This window comes from Salvelinus namaycush, chromosome 23, assembly GCF_016432855.1.
Source record: "Salvelinus namaycush isolate Seneca chromosome 23, SaNama_1.0, whole genome shotgun sequence".
In the NCBI taxonomy this organism is placed as follows: domain Eukaryota; kingdom Metazoa; phylum Chordata; class Actinopteri; order Salmoniformes; family Salmonidae; genus Salvelinus; species Salvelinus namaycush.
The window spans coordinates 5,226,774-5,247,058 of NC_052329.1; the positions used below are offsets into that span (position 1 = coordinate 5,226,774).

General features: G+C 47.8%; 1 protein-coding gene across 1 annotated transcript in view; it reads right to left on the minus strand.

Moving 5' to 3' along the window:
• Positions 1–4,847: 4,847 nt before the first annotated feature.
• The window catches only part of nek3 (NIMA related kinase 3), a 29,202-nt gene continuing 13,764 nt past the window's right edge, over positions 4,848–20,285 (minus strand). Inside the window, exons 9-14 of the mRNA XM_038962146.1 lie at positions 19,565–19,765; positions 13,482–13,581; positions 10,619–10,795; positions 9,921–10,031; positions 5,615–5,732; positions 4,848–4,914 (exon numbers count right to left, since the gene is read on the minus strand). Of these exons, the coding sequence (XP_038818074.1) occupies positions 4,848–4,914; positions 5,615–5,732; positions 9,921–10,031; positions 10,619–10,795; positions 13,482–13,581; positions 19,565–19,765 (774 nt within the window). The remainder of the gene's footprint in view (positions 4,915–5,614; positions 5,733–9,920; positions 10,032–10,618; positions 10,796–13,481; positions 13,582–19,564; positions 19,766–20,285) is intronic.

Here is a 20,285-nt window from a genome sequence, read left to right on the forward strand (position 1 = left end):
ATCATCTTTATGGAAATCACATGAACATCCCCACAGGAAAAAAGTTAAAGGGAAGTTTGGTGACTCGTTTCAGTTGTATTTATAAAGTGCTGTCATTTAGTCATTCATATGTAATAGATAAGATGGAATGCAATCTGTGTGTTTTGTGACAGCGTGTATTGCGACAGCGTATATTGTGACAGCCTGTATTGTGACAGCCTGTATTGTGACAGCCTGTATTGCGACAGCGTGTATTGTGACGGCGTGTATTGTGGCGGCGTGTATTGTGGCGGCGTGTATTGTGACAGCGTGTATTGTGACAGCGTGTATTGTGGCAGTGTGTATTGTGGCAGCGTGTATTGCGACAGCGTATATTGTGACAGCCTGTATTGTGACAGCCTGTATTGTGACAGCCTGTATTGCGACGGCGTATATTGTGACGGCGTGTAGTGTGGCGGCGTGTAGTGTGGCGGCGTGTAGTGTGGCGGCGTGTATTGTGACGGCGTGTAGTGTGGCAGCGTGTAGTGTGGCAGCGTGTAGTGTGGCAGCGTGTAGTGTGGCAGCGTGTATTGCGGCAGCGTGTATTGCGACAGCGTGTATTGTGACGGCGTGTATTGTGACAGCGTGTAGTGTGACAGCGTGTATTGCGGCAGCGTGTATTGTGACAGCGTGTATTGCGGCAGCGTGTATTGCGACAGCGTGTATTGCGACAGCGTGTATTGCGACAGCGTGTATTGCGACAGCGTGTATTGCGACAGCGTGTATTGCGACAGCGTGTAGTGTGGCAGCGTGTATTGTGACAGCGTATATTGTGACAGCGTGTATTGTGGCAGCGTGTATTGTGACAGCGTGTAGTGTGGCAGCGTGTATTGCGGCAGCGTGTAGTGCGACAGCGTGTAGTGCGACAGCGTGTATTGTGACAGCGTGTATTGTGACAGCGTGTATTGTGACAGCGTGTATTGTGACAGCGTGTATTGTGACAGCGTGTATTGTGACAGCGTGTAGTGTGACAGCGTGTATTGTGACAGCCTGTATTGTGACAGCGTGTATTGTGACAGCGTGTATTGTGACAGCGTGTATTGTGACAGCGTGTATTGTGACAGCGTGTATTGTGACAGCGTGTATTGTGACAGCGTGTAGTGTGACGGCGTGTAGTGTGGCGGCGTGTATTGTGACGGCGTGTATTTTGACAGCGTGTATTGTGACAGCGTGTATTGTGACAGCGTGTATTGTGACAGCGTGTATTGTGACGGCGTGTATTGTGACGGCGTGTATTGTGACAGCGTATATTGTGACAGCGTGTATTGTGACGGCGTGTATTGTGACGGCGTGTAGTGTGACGGCGTGTAGTGTGACGGCGTGTATTGCGACGGCGTATATTGCGACGGCGTGTAGTGTGGCGGCGTGTAGTGTGGCGGCGTGTAGTGTGGCGGCGTGTATTGTGACGGCGTGTATTGTGACGGCGTGTATTGTGACAGCGTGTATTGTGGCAGCGTGTATTGTGGCAGCGTGTATTGTGACAGCGTGTAGTGTGACAGCGTGTATTGTGACAGCGTGTATTGTGACAGCGTGTATTGTGACAGCGTGTATTGTGACAGCGTGTATTGTGACAGCGTGTAGTGTGGCAGCGTGTATTGTGACAGCGTGTATTGTGACAGCGTGTATTGTGACAGCGTGTATTGTGACAGCGTGTATTGTGACAGCGTGTATTGTGACAGCGTGTATTGTGACAGCGTGTATTGTGACAGCGTGTATTGTGACAGCGTGTATTGTGGCAGCGTGTATTGTTGAAGTGTGACTGACTACTCTGGGGATATTTATCTTTATATGACTACTCATACTTTTTTACTACCTGGATCAGGTCTCTCCAACCCTGTTCCTGGAGAAATACTGTCCTGTAGGTTATCGAACCCCCCCGAATCTAATGATTAACTGGTTGATAAGCTGGGGTTGGAGCAAAAACCTACAAGAGGGACCAGGGTTGGAGAGCCCTGATCTGGATCGTAAGATATACAGTATGGACATAGCCTAGTGTAGTGGACAAACTGTTGTAGTGGACAGACTAGTGTAGTGGACAGACTGCTGTAGTGGACAGACTGCTGTAGTGGACAGACTGCTGTAGTGGACAGACTGCTGTAGTGGACAGACTGCTGTAGTGGACAGACTGCTGTAGTGGACAGACTAGTGTAGTGGACAGACTGCTGTAGTGGACAGACTAGTGTAGTGGACAGACTAGTGTAGTGGACAGACTAGTGTAGTGGACATAGTGGACAGACTAGTGTAGTGGACAGACTAGTGTAGTGGACATAGTGGACAGACTGCTGTAGTGGACAGACTAGTGTAGTGGACAGACTAGTGTAGTGGACATAGTGGACAGACTAGTGTAGTGGACAGACTAGTGTAGTGGACATAGTGGACAGACTAGTGTAGTGGACAGACTAGTGTAGTGGACAGACTGCTGTAGTGGACAGACTAGTGTAGTGGACAGACTAGTGTAGTGGACAGACTAGTGTAGTGGACATAGTGGACAGACTAGTGTAGTGGACATAGTGGACAGACTAGTGTAGTGGACATAGTGGACAGACTAGTGTAGTGGACAGACTAGTGTAGTGGACCTAGTGGACAGACTAGTGTAGTGGACATAGTGGACAGACTAGTGTAGTGGACAGACTAGTGTAGTGGACCTAGTGGACAGACTAGTGTAGTGGACATAGTGGACAGACTAGTGTAGTGGACAGACTAGTGTAGTGGACATAGTGGACAGACTAGTGTAGTGGACAGACTAGTGTAGTGGACAGACTAGTGTAGTGGACAGACAGTGCCTTATTAGGACCCCTTGACTTTTTCCACATGTTGTTACGTTACAGCCTTATTCTAAAATGTATTAAATCAATCTACCCACAATACCCCATAATGACATCACAATACCCCATAATGACATCACAATACCCCATAATGACATCACAATATCCCATAATGATAAAAGTGAAAACAGGTTTTTAGAAATGTTTGCAAATGTATACAAAAAACAAAAAACAGAAGCACCTAATTTACATAAGTATTCAGACCCCTTGCTATGAGACTCAAAATTGAGCTCAGGTTTATCCTGTTTCCATTGAAAGCATTTCAATGTAAGGTCTATACCTGTTGCATTCAGTGCATGTGACAAATACAATTTTATTTTAATCATCCTTTAAGATGTTTCTATAACTTGATTGGAGTCCATCAGTTGGAAAATTAAATTGATTGGACATGATTTGGAAAGGCACACACCTGTCTATATAAGGTCCCACAGTTGACAGTGCATGTCAGAGCAAAAAACAGGCCATGAGGTCAAAGGAATTGTCCGTAGAGCTCCGAGACAGGATTGTGTCGAGGCACAGATCTGGGGAAAGGTACCAAAACATTTCTGCAGCATTGAAGATCCCATAGAACACAGTGGCCTCCATCATTCTTAAATGGAAGCGGTTTTGGAACCACCAAGACTCTTCCTAGAGCTGGCCGCCCAGTCAAACTGAGCAATCGGGGGGAGAAGGGCCTTGGTCAGGGAGGTGACCAAGAACCTGATGGTCACTCTGACAGAGCTCCAGAGTTCCTCTGTGGAGATGGGAGAACCTTCCAGAAGGACAACCATCTCTGCAGCACTCCACCAATCAGGCCTTTATGGTAAAGTGGCCAGACGGAAGCCACTCCTCAGTAAAAGGCACATGACAGCCTGCTTGGAGTTTGCCAAAAGGCACCTAAAGACTCGCAGACCATGAGAAACAAGATTCTCTGGTCTGATGAAACCAATATTGAACTCTTTGTCCTGAATGCCAAGCGTCACGTCTGGAGGAACCTGGCACCATCCCTACGGTGAAGCATGGTGGTGGCAGCATCATGCTGTGAGGATGTTTTTCAGCGGCAGGGACTGGGAGAATAGTCAGGATCGAGGCAAAGATGGAGCAAAGTACAGAGATGGAGCAAAGTACAGAGAGATCCTTGATGAAAACCTGCTCCAGAGCGCTCAGGACCTCAGACTGGGGGGGAAGGTTCACCTTCCAACAGGACAACGACCCTAAGCACACAACCAAGACAATGCAGGAGTGGCACGTCTCTGAATGTCCTTGAGTGGCCCAGTCAGAGCCTGGACTTGAACCCGATCGAACACCTCTGGAGAGACCTGCAAATAGCTGTGCATCGACGCTCCACATCCAACCTGACAGAGCTTGAGAGGATGTGCAGAGAAGAATGGGAGAAACTCCCCAAATACAGGTGTGCCAAGCTTGTAGCGTCAAACCCAAGAAGACTCGATGCTGTAATCGCTGCCAAAGGTGCTTCAACAAAGTACTGAGTAAAGGGTCTGAATATTTATGTAAATGTCTAAAAAACTGTTTTTGCTTTGTCATTATGGGGTATTGTGTTAAGATTGATGAGGGGGAAAAAACGATTTAATCAATTTTAGAACAAAGCTTTAATGTAACAACATGTGGAATAAGTCAAAGGGGTCTGAATAGTTTCCCAAGGCACCGTAGACTACTGTAGTGGACATCCTGTAGACAGTGGACATAGACTACTGTAGTGGACATAGCTAGCTTGGCAGACCGCTAGCTTGGCAGACCGCTAGCTTGGCAGACCGCTAGCTTGGCAGACCGCTAGCTTGGCAGACCGCTAGCTTGGCAGACCGCTAGCTTGGCAGACCGCTAGCTTGGCAGATCGCTAGCTTGGCAGACCGCTAGCTTGGCAGACCGCTGGGTAGGCAGACCGCTAGGTAGGCAGACCGCTAGCTTGGCAGACCGCTAGCTTGGCAGACCGCTAGCTTGGCAGACCGCTGGGTAGGCAGACCGCTAGGTAGGCAGACCGCTAGGTAGGCAGACTGCTAGGTAACATCATTGGTCCATAGACATCTGCTCTAGTTCATCCATCCAGTCACAGGGACAGTCCTCTTCAAAGTCTCTGAGAATAGGACATGGGAATTGTTAGAAAACAGGCCACTGTATGTATCAAGCTCCTCATGGATCCCCCCCCCCCCACGTCCATGTCGTCTTATTCATTGTTATTTAAAAGGTCACAACTCATCCTAAAAATCAGCCCTCCTACTCTGATACATACATGCCCAAATTAAAGAAATAATATTCACAGAATGGATGGGTATGGACTGGTCAATAGGATCCCACTAAAACATTAGTTATTTAACTCATTCAATGCATCAGAGGGACCAATACTGCCCTACCAAGCAAAAAGACAGTAACTGATCATAGTGTGGAACTGAGGGAAAAATGGCTTTTATTTACCTTGGTTTCACAGTAACTTTATGCAGGTACTGCTAACATGACCCCCATTTTCTCCAAAACACAATACAATAGAGGCAGGATACTGGTCCACGTGATTAAGCATTTATTTAAATGTAGCCAAAATTACATTAACTCATTTTAGACCAAATGAGCAGTTACTCTCTTTTTGCTTGTTAGGGCAGTATAGTCTAACGGTGATACTACTTTCTACTCTCTCTGTCCCAAAGGAGACCCTATTCCCTTCATAGTGGTACAGGCCCATAGGGCCCTGGTCAAAAGTAGTGCACTATATGGGGAATAGGGTTCCATTTGGGATACACTTTATGTCTTGGTCTGGCCAATGGGCTTCCGGGAGGACTCACGTATCCTCGTCATCAGAGCGTGGTTGCAGCCTTTCTTCATCCTCGGTTTGTCCAGCTGTCGGTCCGTCTGTGTCGTCCCTTCCTCCCCGGGACAGGGGACCTACCAGAGGGTCTTCACCTGGGGGAGAGGGACATGTTTTAAACCCTCTGTAGTGTGGGACAAGGCCCTGTTCCCTACATTCTAGGGCCCTACTTTGTGTAACAGTTTAACTTTATGGCGTCCCCTTGCCCTGACCCGGGCGTGAACCAGGGACCCTCTGCACACATCAACAACAGTTACCCACAAAGCGTCGTTACCCATCGCTCCACAAAGGCCGTGGCCCTTGCAGAGCAAGGGGAACCACTACTTCAAGGTCTCAGAGCAAGTGACGTCACCGATTGAAAGGCTATTAGCGCGCACCACCGCTAACTAGCTAGCCATTTCACATCCGTTACATTTGGACCCGATAAAATCAGTGCCTAGTCCTAAATCAGGATGAGTGTAAATGTACACTGAGTGGACAAAACATTAAGAACACCTGAATATAGAGTTGAACTGCCCTTTGCTCTCAGAACAGCCTCAATTCATCAGGACATGGACTCTACAAGGTGTCTAAAGCGTTCCACAGGGATGCTGGCCCATGTTGACTCCAATGTTTCCCACAGTTGTGTCAAGTTGGCTGGATGTCCTTTGGGTGGTGGACCATTCTTGATACACACGGGAAAAACGGTTGAGCGTGAAAAACCCAGCAGCGTTGTAGTTCTTGACACAAACCGGTGCGCCTGGCACCTACTGTACTACCATACCCCGTTCAAAGGCACTTAAATCTTTTTTCTTGTCCATTCTTCCTCTGATTGGCACACATACACAATCTGTCATCTGTCTCAAGGCTTAAAAATCCTTCTTTAACCTGTCATCCTCCCCTTCATCTACGCTGATTTGAAGTGGATTTAACAAGTGACATCAATAAGGGATCATAGCTTTCACCTGGATTCACCTGGTCAGTCTATGTCCTGGATAATAGCAGGTGTTCTTAATGTTTTGTACACTCGGTGTATATTATATCCTGGAATGCTCAATTCCCCCCCCCAAAAAACATATATTGCAGGTACCCAAGCACTCGGGGCACTATAGGGAATGTGGTGTCACGGTGTACTAGACTTTTTTTATTTGTTTATTTCACCTTTATTTAACCAGGTAGGCTAGTTGAGAACAAGTTCCCATTTACAACTGCGACCTGACCAAGATATGACTCCATACAACTCCATGAGTCCCTCTAAAGTTAACGTGCATCAAACCAACCACACGCAGGCTCGTCATGTGTCAAGAGTTATTGATCATATTCATTACATTTTTAGTCATTTAGCAGAGCGACATACAGGAGCAATTAGGGTTTAAGTGCCTTGCTCAAGGGCACATCGACAGATTATTCACCTAGTCTGCTCGGGGATTCAAACCAGAAACCTTTCGGGTTACTTGCCCAACGCTCTTAAAATCACTTGGCTACCACAGGGTCGGGGCAGTGGTCACGTTGATATAGCAGCACAACTCATCATCATCATCATCATCATCACACTGTAGCTTTAAACAGCAGTGGTAGACCAAATTACATTCTAGACCAGGGGTGCCAATTTACCCCATCATTTCTTCTGTGTGCCAGGTTACGGACAGACGATCTGTGTGCCAGGTTACGGACAGACGATCTGTGTGCCAGGTTACGGACAGACGATCTGTGTGCCAGCTTACGGACAGACGATCTGTGTGCCAGCTTACGGACAGACGATCTGTGTGCCAGCTTACGGACAGACGATCTGTGTGCCAGCTTACGGACAGACGATCTGTGTGCCAGCTTACGGACAGACGATCTGTGTGCCAGCTTACGGACAGACGATCTGTGTGCCAGGTTACGGACAGACGATCTGTGTGCCAGGTTACGGACAGACGATCTGTGTGCCAGGTTACGGACAGACGATCTGTGTGCCAGGTTACGGACAGACGATCTGTGTGCCAGGTTACGGACAGACGATCTGTGTGCCAGGTTAGGGACAGACGATCTGTGTGCCAGGTTAGGGACAGACGATCTGTGTGCCAGGTTAGGGACAGACGATCTGTGTGCCAGGTTAGGGACAGACGATCTGTGTGCCAGGTTAGGGACAGACGATCTGTGTGCCAGGTTACGGACAGACGATCTGTGTGCCAGGTTACGGACAGACGATCTGTGTGCCAGGTTACGGACAGACGATCTGTGTGCCAGGTTACGGACAGACGATCTGTGTGCCAGGTTACGGACAGACGATCTGTGTGCCAGGTTACGGACAGACGATCTGTGTGCCAGGTTAGGGACAGACGATCTGTGTGCCAGGTTAGGGACAGACGATCTGTGTGCCAGGTTAGGGACAGACGATCTGTGTGCCAGGTTAGGGACAGACGATCTGTGTGCCAGGTTACGGACAGACGATCTGTGTGCCAGGTTACGGACAGACGATCTGTGTGCCAGGTTACGGACAGACGATCTGTGTGCCAGGTTACGCACAGACGATCTGTGTGCCAGGTTACGGACAGACGATCTGTGTGCCAGGTTACGGACAGACGATCTGTGTGCCAGGTTACGGACAGACGATCTGTGTGCCAGGTTACGGACAGACGATCTGTGTGCCAGGTTACGGACAGACGATCTGTGTGCCAGGTTACGGACAGACGATCTATGTGCCCGTTATGATTTTCATACGTGCATTTTACAACTAATTGTGCCTATTGAATATCTAATTGCTCACAAACGGCAGAATTCCGTAGCTCGCTAAACAGCGGCGCTGACCATTAGCAGCACAGGCTTGATCTTGGAACATAGATTCTCTTGGTGAATGATAAGTGACAATTTAACCACGGGGCAGGTAATCTTACCTTTGTGAATCCTTTATGTTTCCCCACCATAGCGGTGGGGGGTGGGGGGCACCGTCAGTTGTAATAGCGAATAGGTTTTTAATAATCGACATCTCCTCAAAATGATCTGTGAAGGCTTTTGCTGCATCTATTAGTACCAGACAAGGCAGTTCCTCGCGTACCTGCTCGCGTACCTGCTCGCGTACCTGCTCGCGTACCTGCTCGCGTACCTACTCGCGTACCTGCTCGCGTACCTGCTCGCGTACCTGCTCGCGTACCTGCTCGCGTACCTGCTCGCGTACCTGCTCGCGTACCTGCTCGCGTACCTGCTCGCGTACCTGCTCGGAGTCACAGTATCTTACAACAACTGTCAATCACATCCCCTCTCATCAAGAGCCACACTAAACAAATTAAACGAAAAACGAAAAATAGTTTTTAACGCTACAGTTTGCAGCTCCTTGACATTTTCAACCATCTCGGGTAACGCACCTTTCAACAGTTCTGGCAGACAAAGGCAGGTCAATTTATCTTTGAAATTATTGTGTCTTTGTTGGGAAAACCATCACATAAAGCCTGCGAAGATATTTATTTTCTGATGACATTTTACATCCTCCTGAACCTTTTAAAAATAAAATACTTGCTAGCCGTTAGCCGTTAGCCGCTAGCCATGTGAAAACAAATCTCTCATTTTCAGTGCTGCCTTGGTTTTTGAATTTGGCCGTAGAGGAGGGTCGTCTTGCGCTGAACTAATAATATGAAACTCCTGGAAAATCATGAAAGCTGTGCTTCCAACTTTGTGTTCAACAGTTCGGGGAAGGCCCTTTCCTGTATCAGCATGACAATGCCCCCGTGCACAAAGCGAGGTCCATATTGAAATGGTTTTGTCGAGATCGGTGTGGAAGAACTTGACTGGCCTGCACAGAGCCCTGACCTCAACCTCATCGAACACATTTGGGATGAATTGGAACGCCGACTGCGAGCCAGGCCTAATCGCCCAACATCACTGCCCGATCTCACTAATGCTCTTGTGGCTGACTGGAAGCAAGTCCCAACATCTAGTAGAAAGCCTTCCCAGAAGAGTGGAGGCTGTTATAGCGGCAAAGGAGGGGACCAACTCCATATTAATGTCCATGATTTTGAAATGATATTTTCAACGAGCAGTGTCCACATACTTTTGGTCATGTAGTGTATCGTAGCTTTAAATAGCTGTGGTAGAACCTTACAGTAAGTCATAACAGTGGAGATGGAAGCAAATGGAAGAGGTGTAAACTGCATCTATCACTAATAGGTTGTTGAGAGATCTACATCACTTGGGAAGTCGTACATCGATCATCGATTACCTCCAATCAGAAATAAGGATTCAGCACACATGACCAACCATGTGGTAGACAAGTAAATTATACTGAAAATGTTTTCTAGAAAGATTCCACTTTAAGCAGGACTTACCTTCTGTGTGTATGGAGTAGGTTTTGAAAGCGGTGCTGAGCTGGGCTTTCTCGAGCAATCTGAGTAGCTTCTCTGGTGGACTCCTGTCCCATCGTTTCCGCTCTCTGTTATCTAGGGGTGTGTCAAGCATTATTTCAGTGCCTATCTAGGGGTGTGTCAAGCATTGTTTCAGTATCTATCTAGGGGTGTGTCAAGCATTGTTTCAGTACCTATCTAGGGGTGTGTCAAGCATTGTTTCAGTACCTATCTAGGGGTGTGTCAAGCATTGTTTCAGTACCTATCTAGGGGTGTGTCAAGCATTGTTTCAGTACCTATCTAGGGGTGTGTCAAGCACTGTTTCAGTACCTATCTAGGGGTGTGTCAAGCACTGTTTCAGTACCTATCTAGGGGTGTGTCAAGCACTGTTTCAGTACCTATCTAGGGGTGTGTCTGGCACTGTTTCAGTATCTGAATAGGGGTGTGTCAAGCACTGTTTCAGTACCTATCTAGGGGTGTGTCAAGCATTGTTTCAGTACCTATCTAGGGGTGTGTCAAGCACTGTTTCAGTATCTGAATAGGGGTGTGTCAAGCATTGTTTCAGTATCTGAATAGGGGTGTGTCAAGCATTGTTTCAGTACCTGAATAGGGGTGTGTCAAGCATTGTTTCAGTACCTGAGTAGGGGTGTGCCTGACCTGTCTCAGTGAGAGTACCTGCATACCTGAATGTGTCTGGCCTGTAGTTGCCAGACTCCCAGAGGAGATGAGGTCTGTGTTAGCCAACACCTGTAGAGCTGTGTCTGAGGGGCCTGGGGCCCACTGTCTACGAGGGCCACGCTGCTCTCTACTGGTGCTGCTCTCAGCAGGGGCCTCAGCAGGGGCCACACAGGACTCCAGACCTGTATGAAGACATGATCAAACACGTTCAACTTCCTTATATATATATATATACACAGGCGTGGCTAAAAAGTTGAGAATGACACAAATATTAATTTCCACAAAGTTTGCTGCTTCAGTGTCTTTAGATATTTTTGTCAGATGTTACTATGGAATACTGAAGTATAATTACAAGCATTTCATAAGTGTCAAAGGCTTTTATTGACAATTACATGAAGGTGATGCAAAGAGTCAATATTTGCAGTGTTGACCATTCTTTTTCAAGACCTCTGCAATCCGCCCTGGCATGCTGTCAAATAACTTCTGGGTCACATCCTGACTGATGGCAGCCCATTCTTGCATAATCAATGCTTGGAGTTTGTCAGAATTTGTGGGTTTTTGTTTTTCCACCTGCCTCTTGAGGTTTGACCACAAGTTCTCAATGGGATTAAGGTCTGGGGAGTTTCCTGGCCATGGACCCAAAATATAGATGTTTTGTTCCCCGAGCCACTTAGTTATCACTTTTGCCTTATGGCAAGGTGCTCCATCATGCTGGAAAAGGCATTGTTTGTCACCAAACTGTTCCTGGATGGTTGGGAGAAGTTGCCCTCGGAGGATGTGTTGGTACCATTCTTTATTCATGGCTGTGTTCTTAGGCAAAATTGTGAGTGAGCCCACTCCCTTGGCTGAGAAGCAACCCCACACATGAATGGTCTCAGGATGCTTTACTGTTGGCATGACACAGGACTGATGGTAGCGCTCACCTTGTCTTCACCGGACAAGCTTTTTTCCAGATGCCCCAAACAACCGGAAAGGGGATTCATCAGAAAAAATTCCTTTACCCCAGTCCTCAGCAGTCCAATCCCTGTACCTTTTGCAGAATACCAGTCTGTCCCTGATGTTTTTCCTGGAGAGAAGTGGCTTCTTTGCTGCCCTTCTTGACACCAGGCCATCCTCCAAAAGTATTTGCCTCACTGTGCGTGCAGATGCACTCACACCTGCCTGCTGCCATTCCTGAGCAAGCCTGTACTGGTGGTGCCCCGATCCCGAAGCTGAATCAACTTTAGGAGACGGTCCTGGTGCTTGCTGGAATTTCTTGGGCGTCCTGAAGCCTTCTTCAACACAATTGAACCGCTCTCCTTGAAGTTCTTGATGATCCGATAAATGGTTGATTTAGGTGCAATCTTACTGGCAGCAATATCCTTGCCTGTGAAGCCTTTTTTGTGCAAAGCAATGATGGCGGCACGTGTTTCCTTGCAGGTAACCATGGTTGACAGAGGAAGAACAATGATTCCAAGCACCACCCTCCTTTTGAAGCTTCCGGTCTGTTATTCGAACTCAATCAGCATGACAGAGTGATCTCTAGCCTTGTTCTCGTCAACACTCACACCTGTGTTAACGAGAGAATCACTGACATGATATCAGCTGGTCCTTTTGTGGCAGGGCTGAAATGCAGTGTAAATGTTTTTTGGCGATTCAGTTCATTTGCATGGCAAAGAGGGACTTTGCAATGAATTGCAATTCATCTGATCACTCTTCATAACATTCTGGAGTATATGCAAATTGCCATCATACAAACTGAGGCAGCAGACTTTGTGAAAAATAATATTTGTGTCATTCTCAAAACTTTTGGCTACGACTGTATGTGTATATATATATATAAAGTCTGTTTTTCACACTACATTCTCATATGTTTCAGTGAGACGGCCTATCTAGGGGTGTGTCTGGCATTGTGTCAGTACCTGAATAGGGGTGTGTCAAGCATTGTTTCAGTACCTATCTAGGGGTGTGTCAAGCATTGTTTCAGTACTTATCTAGGGGTGTGTCTGGCATTGTTTCAGTATCTATCTAGGGGTGTGTCAAGCATTGTTTCAGTACCTATCTAGGGGTGTGTCTGGCATTGTTTCAGTACCTATCTAGGGGTGTGTCAAGCATTGTTTCAGTATCTATCTAGGGGTGTGTCAAGCATTGTTTCAGTATCTATCTAGGGGTGTGTCTGGCATTGTTTCAGTACTTATCTAGGGGTGTGTCTGGCATTGTTTCAGTACCTATCTAGGGGTGTGTCAAGCATTGTTTCAGTACCTATCTAGGGGTGTGTCTGGCATTGTTTCGGTACCTATCTAGGGGTGTGTCAAGCATTGTTTCAGTATCTATCTAGGGGTGTGTCAAGCATTGTTTCAGTACCTATCTAGGGGTGTGTCAAGCATTGTTTCAGTATCTATCTAGGGGTGTGTCTGGCATTGTTTCAGTACCTATCTAGGGGTGTGTCAAGCATTGTTTCAGTATCTATCTAGGGGTGTGTCTGGCAAAAAAAAAAAAACTGTTTTTCACACAAGGACACTTTTACCATGAGGGGCTTAAAGGACTAGTCCTACATGGAGAGACAGGATGGATTACAATGTTTAGTTTAATTCAAATGAATCTCACAGAAACACAGTAATTCATAGGTTACGACTGTTAATTACCACTCTACCGCGTAATATATAGTAAATCCGTAGTAGTTTGTGTATATATGTATATATACACACACCGTAAAATAAAGTGTTACCATATTTGCATTGGTATGTAAAGAATAACAGGTTTATAAATTGATGATAAATGATGTTTAATTTCCTACTCAACCTGCTCGTCTTCACACTAGGACCCTGCAGTTCAATCTCACTATGAAATGAATAACATATCTGAATGGGTCTTAAATCGTCTCCTTACCCTCCAGGGTAGAGCCTGTCATGAGGGTCTTCTGCCCCAGGAGTGAGGCGACCTTCTCCCCCTCCTCTCTCCTCCATCTCCCTGTTCTCCTCTCCGACTCCTACAGATCCAGAAAGCAACATGCGGAATCAGAAACATACCACAGAAACATACCACAGACACACAGACAGAGACAGGCAGGCAGGCAGGCAGGCAGGCAGGCAGACAGGCAGACAGGCAGGCAGACAGGCACACAACCCTCTGCAGGAGACTGTCATGGGGTCACCTCCCAATCACAGACACTGCAGCTGGGCTGTTGGATAATAACACTCGGTGCTGAAGTATGGTCAATTCTACATTTGATCACAATGTATTTTCTTTACCCTGATAATAATAAACGTTGCTGATTGAAGTGCTGCTGTGTTGTTTTTTTATGGTATGCTAGATGTGTTTTATTTCTACTAAATGTCTTGGTAAGTCATGGTATTTAACAAAGTTTAAAATGTACTTTTTTCTTAGGAGAGATTGGCCTGCGCACAGCAGCAGCTCCATATTGTTTTGATTGACAGGTCTGGTCGCCTGTACGTTAGTGCCTCTTCAAGAAACCTCATGCCTTTACAGACCAGTAAAATGCCCGTTCATATCTCCAGAGAAGAAGGTTTCCTGTCGGCGTTTTCTAAAATAAAACGTTGTGTAGCTTACCCTAACAGACAGACTTGCTATATACTTTCACATTCCATTATGTATGAAAAGGGTCATCGAAAAAAGGCTACGGGTTGCCTACTGTAATATAGAGCTGTCTAACCCGTGCTCGCAAGACTGACCCAAAGATACCGCTGTATCCCGAAGGTGGTGCCATGAATAGGCTAGGATATTCTACTTCCCAACAGACCGAAGACTGAACACACACTTGCATCATTAGTAAAGAGACCGAGCAAGCAGAGAGAGAGAGAGAGAGAGAGAGAGAGAGAAAGAGAGAGAGAAAGAGAGAGAGAGAAAGAGAAAGAGAGAGAAAGAGAAAGAGAAAGAGAGAGAGAGAAAGAGAAAGAGAGAGAAAGAGAAAGAGAGAGAGAGAAAGAGAAAGAGAGAGAAAGAGAGAGAAAGAGAGAGAGAGAAAGAGAGAGAGAGAGAGAGAAAGAGAGAGAGAGAAAGAGAGAAAGAGAAAGAGAGAGAAAGAGAGAGAGAAAGAGAGAGAGAGAAAGAGAGAAAGAGAAAGAGAGAGAAAGAGAGAGAAAGAGAGAGAGAGAGAAAGAGAGAGAGAGAGAGAGAGAGAGAAAGAGAGAGAGAGAAAGATAGAGAGAGAGAGAGAGAGAAAGAGAGAGAGAGAGAGAGAGAGAGAGAGAGAGAGAGAGAGAGAGAAAGAGAGAAAGAGAGAGAGAGAGAGAGAGAGAAAGAGAAAGAGAGAGAGAAAGAGAGAGAGAGAGAAAGAGAAAGAGAAAGAGAGAGAGAGAGGAAGGGCAGGCAGAAACGTGCTCAAGCATGCACGAACCAACTGGTAAGTGTCTTCACTAACATTTTCAACCTCTCCCTGTCTGAGTCTGTAATACCAACATGTTTCAAACAGACCACCATAGTCCCTTTGCCCAAGAACGCTAAGGTAACCTGCATGAATGACTACCGACCCGTAGCACTCACGTCAGTAGCCATGAAGTGCTTTGAAAGGTTGGTCATGGCTCACATCAACACCATCATGCCAGAAACCCTGGACCCACTCCAATTCGCATTCCTCCCCAACAGATCCACAGATGATGCAATCTCAATCGTACTCCACACTGCTCTTTCCCACCTGGAGAAAAGGAGAATGCTATTCATTGACTACAGCTCAGCGTTCAACACCATAGCGCCCTCAAATCTCATCACTAAGCTAAGGATCCTGGGACTAAACACCTCCCTCTGTAACTGGATCCTGGACTTCCTGACGGGCCGCCCCCAGGTGGTGAGGGTAGGTAACAACACATCCACCACGCTGATCCTCAACACTGGGGCCCCTCAGGGGTGCGTGCTCAGTCTCCTCCTGTACTCCCTGTTCACCCACAACTGCGTGGCCAACCACGACTCCAACACCATCATTAAGTTTGCTGACGACACAACAGTGGTAGGCCTGATCACCGACAACGATGAGACAGCCTATAGGGAGGAGGTCAGAGACCTGGCAGTGTGGTGCCAGGACAACAACCTCTCCCTTAACGTCAGCAAGACAAAGTAGCTGATCGTGGACTATAGGAAAAAGAGGGCCGTACAGGCCCCCATTAACATCGACATCACCAACAAACTATCATGGTCCAAACACACCAAGACAGTCGTGAAGAGGGCACGACAACACCTATTCCGCCTCAGGAGACTGAAAATATTTGGCATGGGTCCTCAGATCCTCAAAAAAGTCATACAGCTGCACCATCAAGAGCATCCTGGTACGGTAACTGTTCGGCCTCTGACCGCAAGTGTCACAACCGGGCTGTGTCACAACCGGGCTGTGTCACAACCGGCCGTGCCCGGGAGTCCCACAGGGAGGTGCAAAATTGTCCCAGCATCCCCCGGGTTAGGGCTTTACTTGACTCGTCGCCCTCTTGCGACTCCTTGTGGCGGGCCGGGCGCCTGCAGGTTGACTACGGTCATCAGGTGAAAAGGGTTTCCTCCGACACATTGGAGCGGTTGACTTCCGGGGTTAAGATTGGTGCGGCTGACTTCCGGGGTTAAGATTGGTGCGGTTGACTTCCGGGGTTAAGATTGGTGCGGCCGACTTCCGGGGTTAAGATTGGTGCGGCCGACTTCCGGGGTTAAGATTGGTGCGGCCGACTTCCGGGGTTAAGATTGGTGCGGCCGACTTCCGGGGTTAAGATTGGTGCGGCTGACTTCCGGGTTAAGATTGGTGCGGTTGACTTCCGGGGTTAAGATTGGTGCGGTTGACTTCCGGGGTTAAGATTGGTGCTGCTGACTTCCGGGTTAAGATTGGTGCGGCCGACTTCCGGGGTTAAGATTGGTGCGGCCGACTTCCGGGGTTAAGATTGGTGCGGCCGACTTCCGGGGTTAAGATTGGTGCGGTTGACTTCCGGGGTTAAGATTGGTGCTGCTGACTTCCGGGTTAAGATTGGTGCGGCTGACTTCCGGGGTTAAGATTGGTGCGGCTGACTTCCGGGGTTAAGATTGGTGCGGCTGACTTCCGGGGTTAAGATTGGTGCGGTTGACTTCCGGGGTTAAGATTGGTGCGGTTGACTTCCGGGGTTAAGATTGGTGCGGCTGACTTCCGGGGTTAAGATTGGTGCGGCCGACTTCCGGGGTTAAGATTGGTGCGGCCGACTTCCGGGGTTAAGATTGGTGCGGCCGACTTCCGGGGTTAAGATTGGTGCGGCTGACTTCCGGGTTAAGATTGGTGCGGTTGACTTCCGGGGTTAAGATTGGTGCTGCTGACTTCCGGGTTAAGATTGGTGCTGCTGACTTCCGGGGTTAAGATTGGTGCGGCTGACTTCCGGGGTTAAGATTGGTGCGGCTGACTTCCGGGGTTAAGATTGGTGCGGTTGACTTCCGGGGTTAAGATTGGTGCGGTTGACTTCCGGGGTTAAGATTGGTGCGGTTGACTTCCGGGGTTAAGATTGGTGCGGCTGACTTCCGGGTTAAGATTGGTGCGGCTGACTTCCGGGGTTAAGATTGGTGCGGCTGACTTCCGGGGTTAAGATTGGTGCTGCTGACTTCCGGGTTAAGATTGGTGCGGCTGACTTCCGGGTTAAGATTGGTGCGGCTGACTTCCGGGGTTAAGATTGGTGCGGCTGACTTCCGGGGTTAAGATTGGTGCGGCTGACTTCCGGGTTAAGATCTTATCTCATCGCTTCAACTCCCCGACGGGAGGCAAAGGTGGAGTCGTGAGCGGTTTGGTGGGGTCGTGAGCGGTTTGGTGGGGTCGTGAGCGGTTTGGTGGGGTCGTGAGCGGTTTGGTGGGGTCGTGAGCGGTTTGGTGGGGTCGTGAGCGGTTTGGTGGGGTCGTGAGCGGTTTGGTGGGGTCGTGAGCGGTTTGGTGGGGTCGTGAGCGGTTTGGTGGGGTCGTGAGCGGTTTGGGTGGGGTCGTGAGCGGTTTGGGTGGGGTCGTGAGCGGTTTGGGTGGGGTCGTGAGCGGTTTGGTGGGGTCGTGAGCGGTTTGGTGGGGTCGTGAGCGGTTTGGGTGGGGTTGTGAGCGGTTTGGTGGGTCACGTTTCGGAGGACGCATGACTCCACCTTCGCCTCCCGTCGGGGAGTTGAAACGATGAGAAAATATCTAAATTGGGGAGAAAAAGGGGGTAAAATACAAACAAAAATATAAAAATAAATATTTTTTAAAACAAAATCAAGGTGACTTACAAAGACCAAGAGAGGGAGTGCGGTGATGTAATGTCCACAACTAAAGCGTCATTGTGGAATCTGAAAAGACACGTAATCCCGAAAGCATGATCGTGTACTTTCTACGTGCACATGCTAAAAGAGAGGAATGAGGTGGGTAGATAACTAAAGTGTGTCATTGTAGCAAACTACATATAAACAAAACAATTAGACCTCTTAAACCGTTCGTTCATATTTGTTCTATTATCTATACAATAGTGCAACATTTAGGAGCTTTTGATTTTGATTGGGGTATTTTACCTAAAAACATTTAGGCCTAGAAAAAAATTATATATACAATAAAATAAAAACCGAGTGGCCAAAAGGGTGTTTATCATTCCCAAGTGGCTCTGTAAGTGAGGAGAGGGTAGACTCCGGCCAAAAGGGTGTTTATCATTCCCAAGTGGCTCTGTAAGTGAGGAGAGGGTAGACTCCAGCCAAAAGGGTGTTTATCATTCCCAAGTGGCTCTGTAAGTGAGGAGAGGGTAGACTCCGGCCAAAAGGGTGTTTATCATTCCCAAGTGGCTCTGTAAGTGAGGAGAGGGTAGACTCCAGCCAAAAGGGTGTTTATCATTCCCAAGTGGCTCTGTAAGTGAGGAGATGGTAGACTCCGGCCAAAAGGGTGTTTATCATTCCCAAGTGGCTCTGTAAGTGAGGAGAGGGTAGACTCCAGCCAAAGGGGTGTTTATCATTCCCAAGTGGCTCTGTAAGTGAGGAGAGGGTAGACTCCAGCCAAAAGGGTGTTTATCATTCCCAAGTGGCTCTGTAAGTGAGGAGAGGGTAGACTCCAGCCAAAAGGGTGTTTATCATTCCCAAGTGGCTCTGTAAGTGAGGAGAGGGTAGACTCCAGCCAAAAGGGTGTTTATCATTCCCAAGTGGCTCTGTAAGTGAGGAGAGGGTAGACTCCAGCCAAAAGGGTGTTTATCATTCCCAAGTGGCTCTGTAAGTGAGGAGAGGGTAGACTCCAGCCAAAAGGGTGTTTATCATTCCCAAGTGGCTCTGTAAGTGAGGAGAGGGTAGACTCCAGCCAAAAGGGTGTTTATCATTCCCAAGTGGCTCTGTAAGTGAGGAGAGGGTAGACTCCAGCCAAAAGGGTGTTTATCATTCCCAAGTGGCTCTGTAAGTGAGGAGAGGGTAGACTCCAGCCAAAAGGGTGTTTATCATTCCCAAGTGGCTCTGTAAGTGAGGAGAGGGTAGACTCCAGCCAAAAGGGTGTTTATCATTCCCAAGTGGCTCTGTAAGTGAGGAGAGGGTAGACTCCAGCCAAAAGGGTGTTTCTAAAAATGAATTCAAAGGCACTCAGCCTAACAAGGTATTTCTTTGTTTAATTTCAGTCACAGCCTATATATAGACTATCATGATTTAATACAACAAAATGTTGTTAAAATGCTGTGCTCTTAATGTCCCTGACTCGTGTCGCACTCACAAATTCTTCACAATGTATGTCTTTGTAGGCTATAGCCTTGAAATAATTAAAATAGCATAGCCTAAATCATTCATTTTTGTTGCTTCTTAGGCTTCCTGTTTGAAATGACGAGCACTTCTTCCATTCACCCTTTTCAGGTTAATTAAAATACTTTTCAAAATCACCAAATCATATGGTTTGGTTTCAATACTTCAAAACCCAAAATGGTAGGTCCAGGTAGCCACAAAAAAATAGATTCGTTTTTGGTTAAATTCTGATTTTAATGAATGGATCGAAGCACCGGTGTCTTGTGGGTAGGGATGTGGTTCTGAACTGGGCTTACATGTAGTACCTTGTTGGGCAGGTGTCTGTGCAGGAGACTGGCCACGCGGTGAGACGTGAGGATGGTGTGGAGGGACGGCCGGTCTTTGGGGTTGGTCTTGAACATTTGTTTGACCAGGTAGTGCAGCTCATAGGGCAGATGTTGAGGAAGAGGAGGGTAGGAACCACGGCACACCTTCATGATCAGACTCTTCCAACTAGGAGCCTGAAACTGAGACGGAGAACAGAGGTTTAGGAGGACTCCTGGAAACACAAGACAGACTGCTACGACTCCAGACAGACAGCTATAGGCTACGGCTCCAGACAGACAGCTACAGGCTACGGCTCCAGACAGACAGCTACAGGCTACGCCTCCAGACAGACAGCTACGGCTCCAGACAGACAGCTACAGGCTACGACTCCAGACAGACAGCTACAGGCTACGACTCCAGACAGACAGCTACAGGCTACGACTCCAGACAGACAGCTACAGGCTACGACTCCAGACAGACAGCTATAGGCTACGACTCCAGACAGACAGCTATAGGCTACGACTCCAGACAGACAGCTACAGGCTACGACTCCAGACAGACAGCTACAGGCTACGACTCCAGACAGACAGCTACAGGCTACGACTCCAGACAGACAGCTACAGGCTACGACTCCAGACAGACAACTACGGCTCCAGACAGACAGCTCCAGGCTACGGCTCCAGACAGACAGCTACGGCTCCAGACAGACAGCTCCAGGCT